This window comes from Amblyomma mixtum, chromosome 2 (assembly GCF_055824585.1).
Source record: "Amblyomma mixtum isolate Tamu chromosome 2, ASM5582458v1, whole genome shotgun sequence".
NCBI classification, from domain to species: Eukaryota; Metazoa; Arthropoda; class Arachnida; order Ixodida; family Ixodidae; genus Amblyomma; species Amblyomma mixtum.
Genome location: NC_143013.1, coordinates 127,296,168 through 127,313,278, shown reverse-complemented (window position 1 = coordinate 127,313,278; position 17,111 = coordinate 127,296,168). Strand labels below are relative to the sequence as shown.

General features: G+C 46.8%; 1 protein-coding gene across 1 annotated transcript; it reads left to right on the top strand.

The window, feature by feature from the left end:
- The first annotated feature begins 2,384 nt into the window (after positions 1-2,384).
- LOC149360827 (juvenile hormone acid O-methyltransferase-like) lies at positions 2,385-16,649 on the top strand. Its single transcript, XM_089569402.1, has 3 exons — positions 2,385-3,013; positions 10,489-10,654; positions 16,477-16,649. The coding sequence occupies exons 1-3, from the start codon at positions 2,465-2,467 to the stop codon at positions 16,647-16,649; spliced, it is 888 nt and encodes a 295-aa protein (XP_089425528.1). The 5' UTR covers positions 2,385-2,464.
- Positions 16,650-17,111: the final 462 nt, after the last annotated feature.

The window sequence follows — 17,111 nt, the reverse complement described above, 5'->3', positions numbered from 1 at the left end:
CCCTGTTTGGAATCCACATCAAATATACCTCATAAATGCCCTCGAATCCGTCTAGAATCGTGCCGTTAGATTCATTCACAATACCTATTCATAACAAGTCAGCGTGTCGTCTTTAAAAACAGAATCCACCTTAACAACCCTTGTTCTTCGATGCCGCACTGCCAGCCTACACTTGTTTCATAAGTTATTTTACAGCACCCACGGCTACGCAGGCTATATCACATCACCAGATCGCATGCCGTATCGCACTGGTCATATTCTTCAAGTTGCTTGGCCTCGGACCCATACGACCACGTTGTCTCCTTCTTCCCCTGAGCAGCGTTAGATTGGAACGGCCTTTCCCACAGCATCGCCGCTATCACGTGCCCATCCAACTTTTCCAAAGCAGTAAGATATCATACTATATGTTGAACCCACATGGCAACCATTGTACTTATTTTTCTGTATAATCCACCCTTTATGAAATACCCCTGAGGGAGTCTCTAAGGTAATAAACTGAACTGAACTGAAATAAAAGTAAACATATAGGTAAAATTAACTGAATTAAGGAACATTGTTAATGACTGCAAAATGATATGCGATAAGTACCCCAGTCTGCTGATGGCGCCCATTAACGCTCTGGCGTCATACCTTTATAGCGGAGTTCATGTTTCCTCCGTATATTTGAAAAATACGGCTTATCTTCACAACACCCCATCAGTCCTCGGGGTCGGCCTTCCTCAAAGTCGATATAAGGCCCCGTCAGGCTTGACCTTGGTGTTTTCAAGATATCGCATTGCCACGTGTCGCCATTTATTCCTCCTTGCCTTGGATGGTTGTTAGGAATTCCTTTTCATGCTCACTGTAGTATATTCTAGCTGCTCTAGGGACCTCTCAGAGTCGAAAGTCGAAGTCCTAAAACCGGCGTAAACTGAAGCCTTCAACACTTCTCGCCAGAAAATATATCTCCACGAATGTATGTACAACCTCCGGTTGTTAGCACTAGCTTCAGCGGAGGCACTGATTCTCGCTAGTGTGTGGTGTGAGAGAAGCGGCTAGACCTTACAACTCATGTGGATGCGTGGCTTAGTTTCTGGCGTGTACAATGTACAGTCTGGAACAAAAGTCTCTGGACCACGTTTCCTTCTAACAAAGCAGCTAACAAAGCAGCTAGAAAAGTTCACCGGCACAAGGGTGGTCCTTTTTTCACCGACACAAGGGAGGTCTTCAGCCGGCGCTTAATAATAGAGGTATGAGCTTCGTTTATAGCGTATGCGCTCCTGAAAGTTTGTCCGTGACTGTACACAGCGTGCATACTTGACTCCTGGCTGCCACCACAAAGGCTCCTCCTACTTTCGCAATATTAACTACAGCCAGATGAATGAGTGAGGTCAACTGGCGGCTACGAAACTTGCAACAAGTAATTACTCCAGTTTCACGAACTTTACAACCTGTTTAAGCATCTGGTTTTGGAGACTTTAGTGTTCAAAAGCTCACGTGCAAATTTTCACTTGAATAAGAAAAAGCTAGTATGCGTACTTACCACCAATTAGTATTTTTATATACTGTAAATAATTATATCTATTGTTCACTAGAAGTAAAGGTAGAAAGAACTTGAAGCATTTTAAATGGTCGCGAATGTTTCTTCAGATCTTCCCAAAAGTACCACGCATATCCATAAATGCCGCAAATATTCCATGTTTATGTGATAATATTAAAACATATATAGTTAATACACACAGCCATAGCTTTGAGTTTTGTAGCATGATTTGTTGTCCTAGAGGATGCAAAGGAAATAATTCTGAACGTAAAAGCTTTAGATCGTATGAAAATAGGGTGTTCGCTTAAGTATTGGATATTGGAGACGCCGGTGCGAACACGTAGGCTGTTTCCTTCAAACTTATTGTGGAGTCTAATCTCGACAAGCTTCTAGAAATATGAGATGGTTTGACATCGCTGTCGTCCGACGTTCTTTGCTCAATAAAAGAGAAGAAATCGGCTAATAAAAAGAGAAATTTGGGCTAGTTGGTGTAGATTCATACTTAGCAGCGCAGAAAACCGGGACAAAAGTGTACGAGTGTTGTGTCTCCTCGTTCGCTTATGTCCTCGTTTTTGGCGCTGCTAAGTATGAAGAAATCGGTGTTTTCTTTATTTTTGCCCTGTCAAGTAGCCCTATGCACCTCGTTGACAATATCGGGCACTGCTATAAAGGCACTATCTACCAGCGTTGTCTATGCGCTCGAGATTTGCACGGTTCTTGACACCTTTTCTCTGTGGAAATGATGTCAAGTTGTTTCTGGGCCCTTGTATGCTTAGCACACTCGATAGCACTGACCTCGGACCAGTGCTCTAGCATTATGCTTCTTATCTTCTGCCACTTCTGCAGCAGCCGACAAGCAGAGTTCCACCTGCAGGCAAGCGCAGCACCCGTTTGAACGGACACAACTTCAGATAACGAGAAAACCGACACGAAGGACTCGCGAACATGTCCGTCATCAGCAGAAGCACGATGTCGGAGAAGTCTGAACCCTCCTGCTACATCGACCCATCGTCGCTGAAGAACGCGAAGAAACCCGGCTACCAACACAAACTCGACGCCCTAGAGCGTGTGCACTTCGTGCGTGCCACCGGCGCAGGACAGCAGCATCTCGACATTGGCTGCGGTTCAGGAGGGTTCACCAAAGATGCCCTGCTCGACCACCTGCGTCCCTGTCGTCGAATTGTTGCCGTTGACAGGTCGGACCTCTTGCTTGACTATGCCCGGGAGCATGCCAGTCACCCTAACATCACTTACGATCATCTGGACATCGAGGCCGACGACCCGCAACCGCTGCTGCACAAGTACGGTCAGTTCGACCGCATATACTCGTTTTTGGCGCTGCAGTGCGTTCGAGACCTGGAGAGAGCGTACCGAAACATGTACCGGCTACTGAAAGACGGCGGCGAGTGCGCACTCGTGACCCTTACTGGATCTGTAATCACTGACGTCATGTACAAGCTCAGCTGCATGAAGCAGTGGAAGACCTACGTTCCAGTGAGTTTTTTGGCTGACTTGATCCCTGTCTATATGCATGCAAACAGTATCGGAATTGGCGATGATTGATGCAGTCGCTCCCGCAAACATGCGAATCCGCCAATTTATTCAAATTTCGTAGTGTGTGAATGAGATTCCTTCACATGTGCTTCATTCATAACCTTCCCCTACAGTCCACTGTCACGATCACAGTAGGACTGGGAAAAACGGGGCAAAAGTGCGTTCTGCGCCTCCTTACAGCACACGCCCCTCTTTCGTACTTCGCAGGCATCTGTGTAACCGTAACTCCTACCTTACCCGCGCCGTACTTAGATCGGAATCGGCAGCATATGCCGGTTCAATGCCCAAGCCGCTGATCGATAAAGCAGATCGCGTCGCCTTTCGCGGTGCACCGACTCTCGGTAAAAGAAAAGGGGTGTGAAATTATGTTTTCTCGCTATGTAAGAGTGACATGTATGGCTAGTAGGTTCTCTGACAAAGTGTTCATCTTTTCAGCACAAACACGACACACGGCACAGAAAGAAAGACAAACACGGGTGCTACTTGCAACTCATTTATCCAAGGTAGAGCCATGGTATACATATCCACAGCCCTACGCAGGCGCAGCCTAACAAGTAACCAGAAAACTAGCCAGGAGAAAATTATAACACTAGACACGACAGCAAAGACACGACACTACACTAGACACGACAGAAAATTCACACACGACACGACACACGACACGACACGACACTAGACACGACAGAAAATTCACGTTAGCATTGCACAGGGCAATTGAAGTGTCACTAACACAATCCGAAATCACTTTCCTGAGATGAGTACTTTACTTTTTCTCTCTTTAGCCATGTGCTGCTCGTTGGCGCGACCATCAATTTTGAGTGCTCGCTTTGAACGAAGAGGTCACAAGGCTCCGAATGCAAGGATGATCAACTGCTCCTGGTCGCGAAGAACGTTGGTATACTAAGCCGTTAGCGAAGTATGCGGTCACGCTATGGATAGACAAAAGGAAATGTGAGAATTATTTTACGCGGGAAAGAAAGAAAGACGGCTGGCAGTTTAGCATGGTTCAGCACAAAATATCGTGCGAAAGCCCAGTTTTTGCAAATGGACCCCACCACTACGTACCTGAAAGCGCGATTGAGGTGTCCAGTGGCCAAGGGAGCCAGTTATTCGCGTCATAGTCATTTTCATCGTCATTGCCAATTTACCTGTTGTACGCCGGGGCCTATGCATAAGGTTTGGTTTGGTTTATGGGGTTTAACGTCCCAAAGCGACTGAGGCTATGAGAGACGCCGTAGTGAAGGGCTCCGGAAATTTCGACCACCTGGGGTTCTTTAACGTGCACTGACATCGCACAGTACACGGGCCTCTAGAATTTCTCCTCCAAAGAAATTCCAGCCGCCGCGGCCGGGATCGAACCCGCGTCTTTTGGGGCAGCAGCCGAGCACCATAGCCACTGAGCCACCGCGGCGGCCCTATGCATAAGAGTGGCGTTACCGCAGCAATATAGCCAACGCCAACGCGTATTTCTCTAGTGCAAGGCAACGCTCTCCGCTCCAACGCCTGCAGAGCACACCTATCTGTCAGCACCGCCTCATAGCTCAAAACGCGAAATATTCGATTGATGGTAGTATTAGTTGATGTAGAAGACGTTGTGCAATGCAGAGCGCGGGAGAGTGTTGCAGTTTAACACGAGCCGTGTTCAGCTGCGCCGAGAGCCTAGTCCTCTACGGCAGAGGGCAGCGAAGCTGATCTAGTCACACCGCCGGGAATTCAATTCCTAGTCACTGATATTTTTTTAATCATTTTTATTCATTTGCTTCACTGGGCCACCGACGTTCACCCACCGACATCGCCAGATCTTGCTGGCGGTCTACACGCCGGAAGCATGCTTTTCCGCTCAAAGTAAGATCATAATATTTTTTGGCAGCAATTCTTTCAGATGTCTCTGGGAGTCCAGCACTCGCCGAGCGCAATTCCCAGTAAGCTTGGCGCCGACGGTAATCACTGGTTGCAGCTGTTAAAATCAAATAAATTATTTCCCTTCTTACAATACAAACGCAGGGGTTTTGGAAATAGGCTTCCCATGCGCACTCCAGCGTTGACCGGAATGGGCTAGACGCATCGAGACCGCGAACTTATGAAAATGGGTTATGCCCGGCAAAAGGACAGAAAAGAGCCAATGGTGCAAATAGCGCGCGATGTGATATCGGTTTCTGAATCGGCACTTTGCGGAAATAAAAACACACAGGCGAACATGCAGGCTTTTGAAGTCACGAACAAGCTGTGCATGTTCCGCTAGTCTAGTACCATTTTTGTAACGCCCCCCGAAATCGCCATCCACGGCGATAGCTTCAGGACGAGAGCTGCACGAGATATGCAGACGCAAGCCGGGTATTTAAGTATTGCGGGCAGGAAACCTGTTACCAATTCTGCCTTGTAAAGGAGATGACGATGAAAAAAGATTCCCGGAGCAGATGGAATGGAGCCCGGAGATAAAAAGTTCGCAACCAATTATCCTTGCATTAGAACGAAATATGAAATCGAGGGTGTTGCAGAATCAGGCCTGACAGGAACAAGGCGTCGAATGTAGCAAGCACAGTGCCAAAAATGTCGCATGATGGCGTTTCAGCACACGGCATAGGGAGTTGTTTAGAACATAACAAGCCACATTGTGGTGCTTTCTTGTCTTTGAATAATCAATGAAGGGTGCGTGCTTTCCTTCCGTTAACCTCATCGGTCTTTTCACTAGATATAGAAGCAGTGCTCCCGATAAAAATGACTGTTGATGTAACCTACAGAATTACAGTTATTTTTCTACCAGAAACTTGCCCTCATTCCAATGTGTTATATAAAGATTCATAGCCTCCTGCAGAGCGAGAGCATTCATGATGAAGGTGAGCGCTTCTACAATCAAACCTGGTCCCTTAACCGTTTCAGATATGTAAGTTAGCATTCGTCAACAAGCATTAGTGAACAACAGAGGAGGAGAATTTTTCTTGCTCTATCTCAGTTTTTCCGTTTGCTGGCCCCTGAAGCTACTTATACTGTGGCGCCCAACTTGCACTTCACTGCCATGCAAGGCACCCAACACGTTACATCTTAGTCAAAATTGCTAAAAAAGCAACCCGCTTCGGCACAGGAGCCGCCATGGTCGCTGTGCATAATAAGGTCGACCGCGTTCATATTGTCCCGTGATGACGACAGTGGCCGCATTTGTTTTTCCAGTCCCGGACTACTTGCTGGCAGGTCTCGGCTTCCGCTCGGACAGGAAAAGCGTCATGGTCACATGACCTACTTGCCATAGGCATGCCATAGGCTGCTTTCGAACTCGCCGCCAGAGCCGGGCTCCCCCTCGGTTACCGTACAAGGACGCTGTCATCTGCTAGCAGACGATGCAAGCCACGGCCACCACGACGCCGAAGCAACGCCGAAGCAACGCCGTGCGCTCGATCATGATACTGAGTCGATTTAAAGACTGTACTGTCAGCTTAGCGTAGGTGCATTACAGAAATCAGCTTCGGAGGTATGCTCGCCGCTACTGCTTGCGGCGAAGTTCGCAAAAAGTAGCCCAACTCGTTGCGGATAGGCAGAGAGACGAAAGCCTTCGCAAAAATGTTGACAACAAGCTCTATAGCTGCTCCAGTATACGAGTGGTTCACCTGCGATGCTTTCAGGTAAGCGTACAGACAGCATGTCGCAAAACAAGCGAACGAGAACCTCTTGACGACACGAGCAAACAATACGCGCTCGCAGCTTCGAACGCGCGTCCGTGTGCGGTGGATCTCAAGAAAATAAACGAAGATGCAAGAACAAAAAGTATTGCGATGGCTCAGAGAGCAGCTACGGAGCTCATGTGAAGGTTTAACGCATGATATCGACCTCCAGGAACATGAAAAATACTCAAAATGCACACGGAGTCTAACTCAATATGGCTGCCAGCGCGGCGCGCATCTATCGTCTGCTGCCTTCTCAGCAGCCCCAAGCAGCCCGCGGACTGCCATAGGCTAAAAACGAACGCGTTGCTATGGCGATGCAGGCAGGTAGTCGGAGCTTTCGGGCTGCCCGAGAAAAACAAATACCGGACTCGAGTCCGCAAGTAGTCCCGGACAGTCCGGGACTGAAAAACAAATGCGCCCAGTGCCGTGGACGACTGACATTCAGACTGAAGTTTTTCTTAAACGAACTCTTTATTTATCTGCCTTGCACCCAAGAACAATTAAACCCGGTGGCCGCGACAGCAACAATAGTGCTCGGCGGTCGTCGAAGTACAGAATCACCGCCTCTTCTGGCCGCGCTACTTTGAAAGCTCGATAAGAACATTCGAGATAAAACGCCAAAGCGGCTACAAGAATATAGAACAATGCCAAAACAGTTTCCTCTGGATGTGATCATTCGAGATAAATGTCGCCGCATCTTGAGCCGCAAATAAATTGATAAAGCAACACGACGACGGCTATGAGCACGAACAAACAAAAGTACCATGCTTCAAGCTCTTCTGAGCCGGGCTTTGGCGCTCTCCGAGACCGCCATTCAGCTACGGGTTTTCATTGAGAGTTTGGCGGTAACGACACGCAGCTGAGCCAGTTTCATTAGTGAGCTAGCCCACCTTCAACCCCTTCCCACGTTTTTTTCTTTACATTGACAGTTGCTTTCTGGTGGACCGTAGTTTGCCTGAGATTAGCAGTGCAGAAGAAGGAATTGCTTCAAAATCAGTTATTGCCATGGACGGCCAATTCCCATGTTTCGGTTTCCTATTTTTTGTCTGGACTGAAGGTGAACTTTCAACGCTTGCAAGAACGTAGCTGGGAGAACTCCTACACCTCCAGGCGAGATGACACCAAAAAGTCGCCTTGCCTCTTCCATAGCACGGCCTTGTGCGAGTACCCAGATGGGCTGCTTAAATGATATAGTCCCTCTGTCAGGAAACACCCGTTCATGGCCCGTGATTAGGTGCATGCCGCTGCTGAAAAGAATTGGTGCTTGGTAGCATTTTTCATTCAGGCCGACACAAAAATATGCAATATTATTGAAGGCATGGCAGTGAATATCAGACAGTGCAGATTAGTTGCAGACAGCGGATACTGTAGCTTTTTCAGCATTTCAGTGGCACGCAAGCTGCAAGAGGACGCATCACCGGGCTCTGGGCTTCTGCCGAGGCAGGCTGCTGTCTCGTGTGATGTTGATGCTAGGAAATCTTCCCCTCGTCCTGCACCTGCTATTAAAAGCACGTGGACCGCATAGCCGCTGGAGAGTTGCGAGAAGTTATATTGAACCTAAAGGGCAGCACGCCGGAAGGCAGATCCCATTCTGTTTGTTTAAGCTATTCATTATTCTGGCTGTGATGTTGTGTACAGTGCCGAGTAGAATAACTGTCAGAAAGGTATTAAAGCATCATGTCACAATGCTAGAACGCCAACGTTTGCTTGAGAACTCTCGTTGAGCACGTGCTGATAAATCACCGCAAATTTGGCTGGAAATAAAAAAAAAAGCTGCTCTTGCGAAAACACTCGCAACATAAGAGACGCAGCTGGAGTTGCTGACCATCAAAACGAAAGCTAACGCACTGCGTCTAAATTTCGGACATCATGACCAGATATACACACGTTTTCTTGGTCGATTTTTCATGCATATATTACCCAGCCAATGGGATGATCAGAGCGCTATCAATAAGGCTTCCGAAATGTCGTGTTCTAGTGCTACTTGCCGGCGTCTTTTTAATACAATAGCGTTAAAGAGCTGCTGTCGCAGAAAAGGTGGCGTCGTGGGCCGCGAGCAAGAACTCCACGAAACATTAGCCGATGCTGAGGCAGCGAAGAATACCGAGCGTTAGATCTGGAATTCTAGTCGAGCACGCTTCCGTTCTCGATGCGCACGCAAAGCATTCTAGTGAAGCAATCGTTGGTCCGGATCATCGGAAGCTGTCTGGAAGTAGCGATATAACGTTGGCGCATGCGGCGGCCTGGTGTCTGGCTCCCTTCCATCATCGTGTGGCAGCGAGAACGAGGAGTCTGGTCGTTTATATACAACTGACAGGGCAGCCTACGCGCAACGCCAACTATTAGAATACAATCAGCGCCATCTAGATAATAGATTTTACACTAATCTACCATACCAACTTTGTTTATATCCAGATTACGTTTAGCATGTGCAGCACAATACGACGAATCGTTTGACACCATCCGGCACATTCTGCGAAAAACGGTTCGGCCGCAATGGCCGTTTGAAGATCCCCGGGGGGCATGATTTGGGGGAGCAAATGTTGCCGGTGCGAATCCCCCGCGTAGACTAGGCTCCGAGACAACTAGGCACTTCGTGCTCCGTGACATACCGAATCGTTTGAGATCACCCATAACCGTTTGCGCCAAACGAGTGGCCCACATACTTTATACAAATGTTGGTACTAAGGGGTACGACCTCAATTACGGCTGGACTGTGATATATACAGCCGTTCGAGCATCGCCGCCACGTATCCGTGATTCCTCCGCCACGTATCCGTGATTCCTACGACACTGTCGTGTAGTCACATGTAATATACGTATTGTTACGCGGAGGCCACGCAGGGTTGCCTGTATGAAACTGCGCTCACATGACATTGAGAAACACGACTAGTAGAGCTAAAAAAGCTCTAAAAATCCCCGAGAAGTAACCTTGAAGGCCACGTAATCTTGTGACGTCATCACAACCTGCCAACCGAATTGTGAGTGCACTGCGAACCGTGGCAGGTGGCAGGTAAATAATCACTGGTCGTCAAAGGTTGCTCGGGATGAGCAACGTGTGTCGCAGAAGTACAACCGGGGCAGCATCTGCCATCGCACGGCGGTAGCGCAATGCTTAATGGTTGAACCACTCCAGGAGTGGTATCAGGGCTACCAGGGCTGTATGAATGTTAAGTAGTGAACGCCCAATTTGTATATATGGATTTAACCGCTATGAGCGGACTTGTCCATCCTATGCCTAACATCCGTAAATAACTGGGAGTCCGCATACCACTCCTGCCAGAGTAGTGCAGTGGTTAAATGTCGTGGTGCTGCCCTGCGATGGCAGGGGCTCTCATGGGTGGGGCTTGTGCTATCCAGGTTACTCATCTCGAGCAACCGTTCACGGCCAATCGTTATTTAACTGCCACCATCCACGGTGTGCAGTTTGGTTACTACTCGGTTGGCTGGTTGAGATGACGGCACAAGATTACGTGGCTTTGGTGGTCCAATGCCTCTTAGGTTCCTTCTCTGGGTATTTCCGGGGATTTTCCGCTCGCGGTCAATGACAAAGCCGGATTTTTGCGCCATCTTCTTAACACTATCTTGTTAGAAGGCGAATACAGGATTAGCGCCTGTCCTATACCGGCGTTTTCTGTGTAATGCCTCAACATTACTTTCCTCGTTCAAGCAATGCATCCAGCAAACTGGCCTCTCAGTATGCTTTCTTTTCTTTTGTTACTGCTACGAGAATTTTTCTTCGATTCAATTTTGCAGGACCCGACAAAGATATACTCGGACCGCTTCTTCTTTGAACCACCTATTGTGGCTGAGAAAGTGGTGGAAGCGGAGAAGAATGCCCTGGATGAGGCAGGTCTGGCCCTCGTGTCGTGCTCAGTTTATGACAGCCATTGGAAGATGCCAGATGTGGAATCATGGATTGGTGGGTATTTATTTTTATTTTTTCCAACAGAGGTTTTTCTTTATGCTCGCGCACACTCGTAGCAAAGGGCTTGCATAGCTATACAGAAAAGTAGTTCCTGCTAAAGCAGTTAGAAATGTTATAGCGCAAACAAAGACACGGACAAAAAGAGAGGAAACACACACACAAGCGCTAAAGCAGCTGCTAAAGCAGCATACCATATCGAGGAGTCGACCATGGCTAGTGATGTTTCATTCAGAGAATTTCTTTGTTGCACGAAATTCGAAAGGTAGAACTGATAGAAAAAGGAATTTTTACTGACATTCAGGGAAACGTAAGAGCCGAAACTGTGCACCTTTCCCAAATTTCCGAACATTTCAAGTGGCCATATCCAACATTCTCATACAAAAATTTTGAAAACTGGAAAAATTCTATGACACTGTTTGGAAGTATTGATGGTAATACTTAAATCTCCTGATAAATAGGTGTATCTTTATTGAAATGTATCCATCGATTACATGGAGTAGTTAGGTCTGCCACAAAAACAATCGGGAATGCTTTTGGCGATACCGTCAGGTGGTATGCAGATATATTGATTGCTGTATTGAAATCTTACACTATATGAAAAAATTGCGTTCATAAACACTTTCCCACTAAAACTGCTTTAGTACAGAATTGTTGGGTATGTGCAGGAAAAGGAGATTTGATATGGGGCATTCTACCTTAAGTAGAAATTTTTTGACAGTCACTTGTCCTGGCAGGGCCCCGCCGCAAGAGTCGCGGTGTGAGCGACAGAACGCTGCCCTGCCGGATTAGCAGCAACGATGTGCAGAGTGCATGTCAAAAGGCGCTACACCCATTTTTCTGACCAATTTGTGGAAAAAATAAAAAAAAAGAATATACATATAAAGCTTTTGCCTCCTGAATTATTTGACCGATTTCTGCAAAATATAAAAACGAAAGAATATACATTGAACGCTTTTGCCTCCTGCATTATTTGCATATTTTGGGTTCCAAAGTCCGTAAAAGTTAGCTATGAGGGAAATATGTGACGACTGGTTGCGGGGAAGGAGTAGATATCAAACAGAATCAAGTAAATGGTTGGGCGACGGAAGTGAGCCAAATGGTCCGATGACCCTTGCAAATTACTATAGCAGAGGTCCTCACGGTCGGCCTTCAGAAAGGACAATCGCTGATCCCTAACAAGAGGATCCTCTCTCTGGCTGCCTAGCTCGAAGACGCGGAATTAAAAACCAGCTGTGGCGGCTGGATTTCGATTGAGGGGAAATAAAAGAAAACTCCTGTGTGCTGTGCAGCATTAGTGCATGTAATTAAGCCTACAAGATTAAAATCAATACGAAGTACTCCACTTCTGGCATCACTGCCCGTTTGCTGATTATTGACGTTGACACCAAAATACTCGCCCTACCACTAGCTAGAGCAATGAAATAGATAATTGATGCGTATTGAAACCTTGCAAATTTTCTTTCAGGGCGGAGGGCAGCGTCGAGAGGACAGTTTATCCCTCTAGCTGTGTGATTGCTTGAGAAAATGTTGATAGGCGGTAAAAGAACTGCCCAGCGGTCGAAGTAATTGTGGAGGTTCCTATTATGGCACTAATAAAGGCGTTGCAGCCACGGTACAAGTTCCAGTCACTGCGGGCTATTTGATGCGCTATATCGAGAGTTAACACCTCCCGCGTATTTATACACATCCAGCCTGCAGGACTCCTATCCAAACGCCAAACCATGGTTTGCTCTTTTTGTAAAGCTTTTTGGCCAGTCTGAATTCTTTTTTCCATGTGTATAAAAATTCAAGTAAGCAGCATCGCATTAAGTTTTCGGTTTGTCTTTTTTTCCCCAGCCCCTGAATTAATATAATAGCTGGGTGCAATCTCGCTCAACAAGGTGAGGTGCGAAAGGTGATTTCTTGTTGCACAAACTGCTTAGAGGGACCTTACGGACATGTGCCTTGCAGCTTTAATTCACCTCAGATAATGGAACGCTTGGAGCCATCCACTAAGCGAAGAATTGTTTTTCCATACCCGACAGTTCTAGAAAAAAAGCATTTTTGATGGGGAAAGAGTTCATGAACGCAATATTTTCTATATTTAATGTTACAAAGAGTACGAGGAAAGAATCAGTGGCGCAGCACGGACGATTTGTGCTAGGCCCGCAGCCATTAAAAATCATACTTGATCTGTCATCATGTAATCCGGGCCTCGTGTTATTTGGTGTGAGGTGCGGGGTAACATTGTCATCCCAGCCTCTGGAGCATTGTCGCCTTCTGCTCGCCTTAGCCGTCGGCCCAGGAAACCTGGGGTGGTATTCTCCCGTTGTTGCCTTTTGCGACATGTCGCTTTCGCTCTTCGCTGATTTGCTCTAGCCGCGGTGACGGTGGCGTGATGACACGGATCCGCCTTCCTGATACGTCATCGTGACGTCGCCCCAATTTACTACGCTTAGTCGAACAACGGAATGCGCTGAAGCGATTCGCGCGGGCGACGGGCTACGAAATTGATAATAGACGCCATGGATCCCACTCTCCTTGCCTGGTTTTGTGAGCCGTGAAGAAAAGTGCCGTGTCCGCGGACACCGCGACCCGTTTGCTTTGACCGACGAAGCTTTTAGATGTCGCCGCGGCTGTCGTGCGAGTCGGCACACGACAACACTGAATCGCCTTTCCTCGCACTGCATCGGAGCGAGCAGCAGTAAAGCAGGGATTCTTGCGGCGCGGCCAAATTACCGTCTGCTGAGCCGGGCTGCCGCTCGTCATGCGAACTTACTTTGCACCGTCGTAAACAGACGAAGAAGCAGACGTTGCCCGCTGCGACGAGATGGCATTATAAGTACTCATTGTTTGTAGTATGTACATTATGCTGCTTGAAATAAAAAATAATCATATCTGCAATAATTAACAACTACTAATCAAAGATACGAAACCACTGCTGCTAGTGAATAAGCAGTGGTAAATTGTCGCTTTTCGGAGTGAATGAAAGCATCCCCGGCGGAAGTGCCGGCGGCGTTTCTGTTTCTTCGAGCAACTGTACGCAATTTTTTAGGCCCCGCCCTAATGCGAGCTGTCGCAAAAGGGGACACCGGGAGAATACCACCCCTGTACTCCGCCGCTCCGCTCAACCCAAGCTCGACTTGACCGGAAGCGATCAGCCGCTTTCCCCGCCCCGTCCCCAGCCCCGACCACAAGACACGATGACCGGAACCAGAAGAGCTATGACCAGCACGACAACCCCGCCCAAGCTATCTGGCGAGTCCATAAACCTTGAACTTCGACTCTGGGCGACCAACCACTGGCCCTGATGCTCTGGGGGCAACATCTCATCAGATCTTCTCATTCATCTCGGTGGCAAGCTTTTCAAGTTCTATCCTTTCTAGCCATGCTCCCCGTCACCTCACCCTTTAGAATTCAAACAATCGACCTGGACAATCGCTCGGTAGCCCCGGGTAATGTAACGCAATTGACGAAGAAGTGGGCAGTGGCGCGGGACCGAACGCTCGCGCTATACGCGCAGCTATTCAATGTGAAACTTGACCTGTTATCATGTCGTCCTGTTCCTTGGCTTTCCACCTCGAATCAATAATGTAAGATTTGACGATAACATTCAGTATATCGGCAGATCTCCCGTCAGCAGGCTTAAATTCTTTTGCTGTTAACATGTTTTGCATCGTCAAAGCGTTCTCCATTGGTTCTCATGGTAGCCTTAATTACATTGTGCAGCAGATGGAAAAAACTTTACAAGAAATTTTGCTTCACTTTGGAAGCATGAACCATTATGCTCAATATTTCCATAGCTGTGCGTTATAATTTTACAATATTAAAATGTTCGACCAATAATGTTGGATATGGTCATTACAAAGAAAAAGCAATGACAGTAGAAATAAAAACAACAGTTGCTATGTATATACGCAGAGATAGGGACGAACTCTCTCAATTCTTCGACAGAGGTATGGGAATTGTTGCTTCGCAAAAACGACCCTAATAGTTTTCGACAGAGGGGAAGGCATTAAAGGTCTTGAAACATGAATGTCCACCACAACGTTAACATTTTTGGGACAAACTCTTGACATTTACCAGAGCCCTTCACTTCGGCCCTCCTCATTGCCTGAGTCGCTTTGAGACGTAAAACCCCTATAAATCACAACCATATCAATAGCCATCTTGCTTTAGCGTGACCGGTTGAAACGAAAGTACATTGCCTTAAACCATCCACAGAAAGGTTATTACAGGCATATTGTCCCGCGGTATCCACGACCAGCTGTACGGTGTAGTGCGAATGTTCTAAGCACTAGGAATCCATGATGTTGCGTAGGAACCTTTTAAGCCGCCATTTCTTTGGCTGCCGAAGAAAATATGGGACATGATTAGGGCAAACCATAACATAGAGCGATTGCATACATACAGAGAAAACATTTACGAGGCGCCTCAAAAGATACATTTCCTAACAGGGACTGCTTAAAATATTAAATGGCAGAGTACCGACGGCTCCACAAGAATGCCGAAACTGCTATTTACGATCCTCACAATATACGATCCTCCCTGTTACCACCGAGGCCGGTCTATCGCGCGAAATTGCGCCTCCCGATACCGCCAGGCTCCCATCACACCACATGCGAAAGGCTCTCATTGTTTCTCTGAGAACCGCAATAACGTTCGTACAAGCTTCAGGCAAAGCAGGCTGAATATATCGCCGACTGGCGACGGCAGACGTCGCTGCGTTCGCGCTTCTCCTTGTGGCATGGCACGTTACAGTGACGTCGTACGTAGTGTCGCGACAAGAAGGCCAATAACTGTGGCCCGTCCCAGTGGAGCTGCATGCAGTCATTAAATGCTGACGAATGAGTGTGGTGCAGTGCTAGCCAACGGGGCAGAGCGGAGAAACATTCCCCAACAGTTCTCTCTGTAAAAACCTTGAAAATATTTCCCCGTTTCGCGCGTTAGGTGTGAATTTATACCGGGTATCCCAGCTAAATGTAACCAAACTTTTAAGAAAGGCGAAGTGTCCTAGTCCAGTGAAACCAACTGAGGGTTGTTCATAGTCGCGTGGCCTAGTCTTGAGTATTTTTTTTCTCTCTTCCAAGTTAATTAGTTAGGTTTAACTAGCTAACTTTTTAATTATTGACTTCAGGAAGAAAGTGTCAATGGAAAAGTTTTAGATCGCCTCAAAAACCGCTAGTAGTGCAGTTTCCGTCAAGTTACGACTTACGTAGCTTCACTTATTTAGAAAGTTATCACGTGACCAGCTTCTCGCTCGCTTCTCTGCCCCAATGTGCACCCAAAGTCTCATGGAGGAGAGGACTTCAGAAAAAAAATGGATTTTATTCTTTAAGGCGCGTCTTGGGACGTTGAAGTGGCACAGTTGTCATGTGGAAGCTTTTTCGTATTGTGCGGGTTATGGTTAAAGGCCGGTAAAAAAACTGCTTTACGTAAATATTACTTTGCTGCAAATGTCTCAGTAAGCTGTTTCTCAAAGCGATCTACCACTTTTCCATTGACACTTTGTTCCTCAAGTCAATAATTAAAAAGTTAGTTAATTAAGCGTAACTAATTAGTCAACCTTGAAGAACGAAAAAAATACTGCAGACTAGGTCACGCGACTCTAAACAACCCTCATTTGGTTTCAGACGGTTAGGACATCCCGTGTTTTTTAAAAGCTTGGTTGCATTTAGCTGGGACACGTTAAGATGTATCAAAAGCTCTACACAGCACTTACGCAGATTTATTACACTTTTAGGGACAACCAGAGCAAAAAGCTATTGGCTGACTCCAATTCTTACATGGCCTCGATATTAAGAAATAGCGTATATGCTCACTTTTTCTACTTACAGATCTTTACGTGCCGGTGTTCAAGCTGGAGGCCAATATTCCGGAAGATCTACGTGGTTCCTTCCGCGCGGAAATCCGCAACATGCTGGCAAAAAACACACTCCCCACGGACGACGGTTGTTCCATGAGGCACAGCTTTGTCGTCGTACACGCGATGAAACCTCCCTGTGACTAACGCCAAACTTGCATACATTCTTTCACGGCAAAGTGAGCCTGTCTCAACGAGTTAAATTTGGTTTGTTGCAAGTGCGGTGATGTGGACGGTACCTCAAGAGTGGTTAGACTTAGATTTCCAATAACGAATGCATATAATATGCGTGGAGTCTGCAAACAAGCATAATCCCTAAACATATTTTATTATTATTAAACAATAGATTTAAGGAGAGAAGGCACGCAAAAATTAAAGAAAACAAAGTTTTTCTATTTTCTTCATTAATAAAATCAGCAAACATTCCGGATTATGATTAAGTGACTCGCAAGCTTTTCAATTATTTAGTAAAATAACAACAGCCTTACCTTTGAAACAGTGTGGTAAGCATGGACGCTTGATTTCTTTGTAGCTTTCCATAACTAGAATTTCTGTCACAAATAAAATGACGTCAGAAGCCATGCCGGATGATTTTCTAAGCTTAGGTGC

Bases quoted from the DNA above. Each gene is read 5' to 3' on its own strand.
- LOC149360827 (XM_089569402.1), top strand. From the start codon at position 2,465: ATGTCCGTCATCAGCAGAAGCACGATGTCGGAGAAGTCTGAACCCTCC. The intron at 3,014-10,488 runs GTGAGTTTTTTG...TCAATTTTGCAG, and splicing joins AGTGGAAGACCTACGTTCCA to GACCCGACAAAGATATACTC. The intron at 10,655-16,476 runs GTGGGTATTTAT...TTCTACTTACAG, and splicing joins AGATGTGGAATCATGGATTG to ATCTTTACGTGCCGGTGTTC.